Genomic DNA, 8,549 nt, shown 5'->3' with positions numbered 1-8,549 from the left:
GCATATTCTCACAATTTACGGCGAATGGCGTCAATGAAGCTACGTTTGATCTGAATTAATTTCCGTCATTTACTTTCATTTAGCACTATAGGTGGTCTTTACGAGAAAAAAAAAACGATTTAAAGAATGTCAACAATTTAAAAGTACGTACTTAATAAATATTGTATGCGCATATGTTGAAAAAATGAGCTAATGAACGGCGTCCTCTGGTGGGTTTTGGTAGAAAATACACTTAATCTTTCCCTCGAGCACGAGTGTGTTCACATTGCGCACGCGCGGCTGAAGCAGCTGCGATCGCTTCACACAAGAAGCTGAGGAAGATCATGACGAGGTGGACTGCAATGGATTTGGCGGCCATGCGCCTCATCACTTTCGTCACGCTGATTGGTCAGTCTCCACGCACAGACATGCACCACCACGCACGAGCCCGTGGGTCGCTCAATGCAGTACGGCCTTGTGCGTGCGTGTGTGTGTGTGTTTATGTGTGTGTTTGTGCAATCATGCTTATTAGTTGATGGCACGATTTGATGGCTTGTTTGCATGACGATGACAATGACGATGTTGTTTTTTCTCGTGAGCATTGAACCCATCAATTGTATTCTCTCTCTCTCTCTCTCTCTCTCTCTCTCTCTCTCTCTCTCTCTCTCTCTCTCTCTCTCTCTCTCTCTCTCTCTCTCTCTCTCTCTCTCTCTCTCTCTCTCTCTCTCTCTCTCTCTCTCACACACACACACACACACACACACACACACACACACACACACACACACACACACACACACACACACACACACACACACACACACACACACACACACACACACACACACACACACACACACACACACACGCACGCACACACACACACACATTAAAATGACAAGAATGTGTTTTTTTTCTCCTTGCAGTCTACTTGAAAGTGAAAATCGGTACTGTCTGTCCACTAATAGTCTCTTGACCCAGTAAATAGTCAGCAAAAATTGTGAGGCGTTTGTGAGGAATGAAGCCTTGATGAAGTTCTCACAATTATGTTTTTTACTCCCTTTTCTTCGTATTTTAGCGTTGCCGATCTCGGAATCTTTCGTGTCCAAGCTCTGGAACCTGGTAAGAAGAGAAAGATTGACATGCACCAATTCAATTGTCATATTTGTCCCAGCGCGCTGTCCTTTTTCCTCAGGAGGACACAAAGAGGGTAGCGTTTGGCGGAGGAGATACCGAGTCTTCCCTGGAGGAGGCCTCGGGTTTCTTCAGACGGCTCGAGAAGCATCATGTGGTCAAGCGGATGCATGCCACGCTGGACCTGGATACTATGATTGGTCGGTGGATATGTGCTCACTTCATTGAGTACATCAATAGAATGGTCGCCAGTTTTGCTTGCCCTCATTCGGGTTGGAAAGTTTATTCCGAATGACTGAATTGGAGGCCAGCCAATTCCAGCGTACATACAACAAAAACAAAAAAAAAGTCGGTCGTCAATTTATGAAAGGTCACATATAGACAAATAATAAGCTGGTCATCGGTCAATGAAACATATAAACAAACGATTCATGACCGTCCAGGCATGTGTATGATTTATAACCGTGCATGTACCCTTACATTATAATTTAAAGGACAAGCGACACCTCCGGACAAGTTGCGTCCAGAATTTGTAAAATAACTTCAAATGACTTCTACCGAGCACTTGCGCTGAATATTCATGAAGTCTTGTTTACGAGTTGATGATGATGCCCTAAGTGACGTCACGGAGGGAACGCCCCTGACCGAGAAAGCGACACACAATGCATTTGGGGTACTTTTTTACGTCTGAAAACCACGTTGATGGTGAAATTAGAAGGAAAACTACATGAATAACACGATGGTGAATCGTTGTGTGTCGCAGCCAATTGCGCTAACACGCATAAAGAAGGTGTAAGTTGACATAAATTCCCAGCGGACAAATCTGCCCATTTCCAAGGGAGCTTGTGCGCCATCTTGTGCATTTTCTGGGCAAACTTGCAAACATGTATGCTTTCCTCTTCAGAACTATTTGAATCATATTCATAACCGGATGAGTAACATGAAAACATCTTCTCCCAATCTGAACGCTCTGAAGCCATTGTTTTGATTCTGGAGCAAGGCAGTGTGTGACCAATAGTGACGTCACGATCAAGGGGGCGGGACTTTCTGAATCTACCCGAGCTTCAAGCTCATTTTGTGGCAGTTCTGGGACACTTGAAGTCATTTTTATTAATATTTTGCATTCGACTAAAAATATCATCCTGTATGTTTTGGCTATTTTCGATGCTATAAAACGTTTTTCTGATGTCAGTTAGGAAACAAAAAAAATGGTGTCGGTTGTCTTTGAAGACATACGTAGACGATTCACAACAATCCATTGTGATGAGAAGGTGTACCTCATGAAGTGTTCGACACTTGGAAGATGATGTTTGATGATGACATGTGGACATGTTGACAGGGTACACTCCTCCCTCAGCAACCCCAGACCTCCCCCAGGAAACGGAGCCTCACCAGGTAATCACTCATTCACTAACTTTAAAGGACAACCGACATCACTTTTTTGTTTCTTAACTGACAAAGAAAACGTTTTATATCATCTAAAATACCCAAAACATGCAGTATGATATTTTTGTCAAATGCAAAACACCATTAAAAATGACTTAAAGTGTCTAAAAACGACTTCAAATTGAAACCGGAAGTGACCAGTTTCAGAAGGTCCCGCCCCCTTGTTCGTCACCTCACGTCAAGACGTCTTGCATTGCTGCAGAATCAAAACAATAGCTTCAGATTCGGAGAATATGCTTTCTTGTTACTCATCCAGTTATGAATATGATTCAAATAGTTCTGAAGAGGAAAGCATACACGTTTGCAATCGATTAAAGAATTTATTCCGTGTCATTTTGAGTCATCAGGGGTGGTAACTGTCGCACCCAAAAAAGGCAGAAAATGGCGACAAAGCCCCATGTAAGGAATTAATCAGCCCGTTTCCACAGGCTGATTAATTCCTTACATGGAGCTTTGTCGCCCCCTTCTGCTTCTTTTTTGGTGCTACACGATACAGTGGTTTTGGACTTTTAAAAAATGTATTCATTTATTTATCTACACATCTATTTATTTATTGTATTTCTATCTCTCTTTCTCTTTCTCTGTCTATATATATATATATATATATATATGTCTGTCCATTGTATATACTTTGCATATATTTATTTATTTGTTTATTTGTACTGTTTTGTTGTTTTAATGTTGACATGTGTTGTTTTGAGGCTTTGGAGGCGGAGCTTGATGAAGGCGGTCACTTCAGCGGTTTTGGCATTCTTGGCTCTTCTGTATTGGCGTCAACAAATGCAACAACAACAACAACAACAGATGTGGCATCTTCTAACATTGCCACGGCGACAGTGTCCCCCGGGACGGGCATCGGGACAGGTAGCGACTTTGGACTGCTGACGATCAAAGGTAAGCAAACAGATGGTCTTTTTTTTGAGCTCTTAGTCAAACTTATTTGGTTGACTTTTGAGTGTATCTTGCAGAATTGACCCACAATGCCACTGTGGCACACAGTGACATGGCTACCAGCATGCCGCCTTGGAAAGAGAAAGAGAAGGAAGGAAAAGAAACCGCAGCGTTGTCCACCTCAAATGTTTCACCCAACGTTGGTTTATCTGAGAACAGCTGGAACTGGATGACCACGGCCCCTCAGGAAGCACATGTATGGGTTTTATAGGTCAAAAATAGAAATAAAATATAAAATGTAAAAATGAATGATTTAAAAATGAAGCCCTCTTTGTCCAATTTAATTGGCAACATGGAAATTTGGTCTGCCGTTTTGGGTTTGAAAAGGTCCCCTCACATGTCTTAGTTGGTCATTTCTTAGACAAGAAAGTCAGCCCTCAAATCAGTTTGACTTTGCAGAAAGACATATTTGGTCGACGCCATCAGTCGACTCAGGAAAAATACATAAAAAAAAAAACCCCCACGATATCCGACATTTGTCCTCTTTTCATCCTTTCACCACATCACCCCCCGTCCATCCTCCGTGAGCTCCACTGGCTCCCGCTCAAATCGAGAATCAACTTGTCAAATCAAAATCAAAAATGCTGGAGCCCATCCTTTTATTCTTTTTCTCATGCTTGTTTGTCCGTCTGTCAGGTGGTCTGCGTGGACTGGAAACAGCCGAGTGGACATGGCTACGTCATCCTCAACATGACACACAATCTCAACTGCGTAAGTTCAAGTAACAAAACCGACAACGCCAGTGCACACACACTCGCACACAGACACACAATCACACACACACACAAGCATTTCACGTTGTTGTGTGTTTGTGCGTGTGTGTGTGTTTGTGTGTGAGTTACGCAGGAAGAGTTCCGCAGTGACGGTGCTATGCGCCTGCTGAAAACGATGGAGCAGCGTTTTGCACGGCGGATGAAAAGTCCCGAGGGATCTTGGGTAATTTACCTCAGCAAGCCCATGCACCAACGACAGATGCTGATGCACGTGGTGTCTGAGCATGGTATACACACACACACACACACACACACACACACACACACACACACACACACACACACACACACACACACACACACACACAATACAACGAGACTTTACTACTATTACTGATGATAATAATGATAAAAAATATAATAAGCATAATTTGAATGATCAGAATAATTAGCATTATTAGAATAATAACAACAACAGCGAAACCAAATTAAAGATGGCAAGTTTACAAGCTCACTAGTTGGAGCCAAGTACACTTCATGCTTGAGCGTTTCAAAGTAAAGCGCAGGAAAACCAAGATTACAATAATAATAACAATAATAATAATAATAATAATAATAATAATAATTTGTAACTACACACATATAAAGGTTCACGTAGAAACGTTAAACACTTTTACAGAACAAGACCAAATACATTTTATTTTGGTTGTCATGGCAACCAATGACAATATACCCGGCAGTTACAATACTAATAATAGATCATTTATTGGATTTATTCGTCTTGCAGTGGAGAAATTTACATTTCACAGCACCAAAGTTATGAAAGGAATGAAAGAAGTAGAAAAACAAAATACAAGGAGTTGCTGGAAAGGCAGCCACTCTATTAATAATAATTATTAATAATTTATCGACATTAGACCTCAAGCATTTTATAATCAGCATTCCTGCAATTTGCTGCATCAGGCATTATTACCTGTTTAAAAATCAATTTGCATGTGTGTGCGTGTGTTTGTATGACTAGTCTTGTGAGGACCACTACCATTTTATACCATATGTAGTGAGGACATTTTTGACAAGTGAGGACCTTTTGGTTTTATCATTCTAAAGGCTTCTAGAGAGTATATATATGCATCTGTTAAAGTTTCAGAAAGGTCCTCACCCCAAATGATTTTTTGGTGTGTATTTTCATTTTACTTGGATACACACTTTTTACTCACTGTGTGTGTGTTTATGTGTTTGTGTGCGTGGTTAATGAGGTGGTCCTCACTACTTATCTGGAGTTATCCGGACCTTACAAAACCATTGAAACAGGAGTGTGTGTGTGTGTGTGCACGTGTGTGTGTGTGTACACCTTCCAGGTGTAATGTCCACCAAGGAACTGCTGAACCTGCTGGGAGAAATGCGTCTAACTTTAAACAAGGTGACTTTTCCAGAACATTCTCTTGACCTGTTAGTGTGTTCGTGCCAAGCCATGCGCTCGCTCACCCCTGACCCCTACTCTTCTCCCACCCGTTCAGGTGGGAATCCAGGACTACAGCGCCCCCTCGACCTGCCCGCCCCGCCGCAGTCCATCCCAGCGTAGCGACTACAGCAAACTGTTTGTGGTCCTGGTGGTCATTGGCTCCATCTGCTTGGCCATCATCACGTCAGGCTTTATTTACATCTGTTGGCAAAGGCGGCCCCCTACCGCCAAGACCACTGTAAGACCAACGTACTGCGCGCACGCCCGGCGAATGCACAAGAATACTGCAAGTGTGAGCTCTTCAATAAATGTTGAGCTCCTTGACCCGTTACTTTGTTTCTGTGGCTTAGTTTCACGGCGAGGAGCTTCGTTTTGTGGAGAATGGTTGCCATGACAACCCCACCCTGGACGTGGCGGGCGACAACCATCCTGACGATCCCCCACGAGACCACCAAGAAGACGAAGACCAGAAGAAGAAAAACAAGAGGACGAGTACAAATGGACTGGTGGGGGTATGCGAAGGGGTCTGCAGGGATGATGACAACCCTCATTGGCAGGTGGGATGAAAACATTTGACATTTTTTTTCCAAAAAATTAACATATTACAGGCACATGTCGTCGTCTTGAGAAAAGGTTTTGCTCCAGAGCCACAGGTGGCTTCGTTAGCCTGATGTTGCGGCCCTTCGGAAACTCAAAAAGTGTTTGCAGCTACACCTGTTAGCTTTTGGGTCGTTATATTCGAGAAAAAAAAAAGATACTCATCAGAGAAACTTGTAAGTTCTCTTCCTTTTAAAAAAATATTTTTTTGTTTCTTCACTGACATCAGAAAAAACGTTTTATAGCATCTAAAATACCCAAAAGACGCAGGCTTGTATTTTTATTCAAATGCAAAACACCAAGAAAAGTGACTTAAAGTGTCCCAAAACTACTTCAAAATAACCTCAGAAAGTTTCAGTTAAAGAATGTCCCGCCCCCTTGCTCGTGACGTCACGCCGGGATACTGCTTCACAAACTGCCTTGCTCCAGAATCAAAACAATGGCTTCAGAGAGTTCAGATTGGGAAGAAGATGCTTTGTTGTTACTCATCCAGTTATGAATATGATTCAAATAGTTCTGAAGAGGAAAGCATAAATGTTTGCAATCGATTAAAGGAGTCCTTCCGTATCAACTCGAGCCATCTGGACTCCGATGTTGCGCCCAGAAAAGGCACAAGATGGCGCACAAGCTCCTTTGGAAATGGGCTCATTTGTCCGCTGGGAATTTGTGTCAATTTACACCTTCTTTATGCGTGTTACGCAATTGGCTGCGACCCACAACGATTCACAGAGTTCTTTATGTTGTTTTCCTTTGAATTTCACCATCAACACGGTGTTTTCAGATGAAAAAAAATACCCAAAATGCATTGTGCGTCGCTTTCTCGGTCAGGGGCGTTCCCTCCGTGACGTAACTTTGGGCATCGTCATCAATTCGATAACAAGACTTCATGACTATTCCGTGCGAGTCTTAAAAGGTCAAATATAGCTATATGCGGTGGAATCTTTGTCAAATGTGCTCAGTAGAAGTCATTTCAAGTGATTTTACAAATTATGGATGCAATTTGTCCGGAGGTGTCAGTTGTCCTTTCAGATTTTTTTTAATCCAGAAAGATTATAAACGTAAAAAATGTTCTCGTACCGAGATAAGGTTGTAGTGAGCCCCAAGAGAAGATTGTAGTCCAGAGCAAATGTTTTAATCCCCAAGAATATTTGTCGTCCCAAAAGGAGGTTCTAATTGATCTATTTTGCCCGACAACAAACACCATCTCATTGCCCCTCTAGGTGTTTGTCAATCAAGCGGTAGCCGAGGAGGAAGAAGAGGGGAAAGAGGACGAAGAGGAAGAGGACACACACCTGTGATGAGATGAAAGTGTCCGTGCCTTGAGGGAGGTCACCCACCCACGTCATCTCCACGTTGAGCATTCTTCAAAGGTTTCATCTGAAATGTTCTCAGTTCAACTGCATTATTTCAACACGTTCTTCTCTGTCAAGTTTGTTACACAAAAACGTCAAGTGAAACTCTCAAAGGGTTTTATCATTGCCATGGATGCTGTTTACTTTGCACCCAGTCAAGGCTCCATGGCTGTTTTTGCGTTAGCAGTATGCTAAGCTAACACTCGCCAGGTGACTGTTTCCTTTGCAGACCATTGTGAGTCACACTGACACCATGTCAATGCTGCTTTAGTGACCTGGTTTCGGCAGGAGCCCCCAAAATAGAGAATCCTCGAGAACCTCCCGACTTAATTCTCAGTCATTAAACGTCACGTTTTGCGAATGTGGATTTCGCGATGGAACATATATCAAAGTCAGGAAGAGACAAAATCTTTACATGTCATCTCACGTGCGCCGGGAGCCAATGCAAGTTCTCTGTTGCTCTGCTCGGCATTCTAAACTCCAAAGCAGAAGATACAAGCTGTGTTTTGCGCTGCGAGCAGGCATGTTGAAATACATATAACTAGAGAAATAATCATGCGTCATTGTTGTAGCAAGATCGTGACAATAATGAACAAATGTGTCCAGTGTATTAAAAAAATATCGATTACTTATGGCTGCCTGTGCTTGGCAATGTTTTGCATTTATTAACAATGCTGATGCTAGCGCAAATCAGGTCGCATTCAGGTGGACGAATTACTTGGCCTTGTTTGAAGTGTCACATATTTAAATTGATGGATTGTAACGGGCACTGAAATAAATGAAGGCTCCCTTAAATGTGCTTATGTTTAATTTGGCACGAATCTGTCGAGGATGGCAGTAAAATAGTGGTGAATATCGTGCGTTTGTTGCTGCGACGTATCTGACCGGTGGAGGGCAGCAAAGCACTTAGACGCG

General features: G+C 42.5%; 1 protein-coding gene across 2 annotated transcripts; it reads left to right on the top strand.

Annotated features, from left to right (window-relative positions):
* The first annotated feature begins 40 nt into the window (after positions 1-40).
* On the top strand, positions 41-8,470 carry podxl2 (podocalyxin-like 2). Of its 2 annotated transcripts, none has more exons than XM_089009930.1 (12): positions 41-387; positions 1,058-1,101; positions 1,175-1,313; positions 2,453-2,508; positions 3,261-3,453; positions 3,528-3,706; positions 4,147-4,221; positions 4,357-4,510; positions 5,582-5,643; positions 5,741-5,923; positions 6,036-6,242; positions 7,503-8,470. In XM_089009930.1, the coding sequence occupies exons 1-12, from the start codon at positions 324-326 to the stop codon at positions 7,578-7,580; spliced, it is 1,434 nt and encodes a 477-aa protein (XP_088866056.1). In that variant the 5' UTR covers positions 41-323; the 3' UTR covers positions 7,581-8,470. The 2 variants fall into 2 exon arrangements, with proteins under 2 accessions (XP_088866056.1, XP_088866057.1); XM_089009931.1 differs by lacking the exon at positions 41-387 and adding an exon at positions 638-926.
* Positions 8,471-8,549: the final 79 nt, after the last annotated feature.

This window comes from Hippocampus bargibanti, linkage group LG12 (genome assembly GCF_051943395.1).
Source record: "Hippocampus bargibanti isolate YZ-2025 linkage group LG12, ASM5194339v1, whole genome shotgun sequence".
Lineage (NCBI taxonomy): Eukaryota > Metazoa > Chordata > Actinopteri > Syngnathiformes > Syngnathidae > Hippocampus > Hippocampus bargibanti.
Note: the sequence above shows the minus strand (reverse complement) of the source record. Positions and strands in the feature narration are given on the sequence as shown.

Excerpts from the sequence above, each read along its gene's own strand:
- podxl2 (XM_089009930.1), top strand. The coding sequence starts at position 324 with ATGACGAGGTGGACTGCAATGGATTTGGCGGCCATGCGCCTCATCACT. Across the intron at positions 3,707-4,146 it reads CGGCCCCTCAGGAAGCACAT|GTGGTCTGCGTGGACTGGAA; the intron begins GTATGGGTTTTA and ends TCCGTCTGTCAG. Across the intron at positions 6,243-7,502 it reads ATGACAACCCTCATTGGCAG|GTGTTTGTCAATCAAGCGGT; the intron begins GTGGGATGAAAA and ends TTGCCCCTCTAG.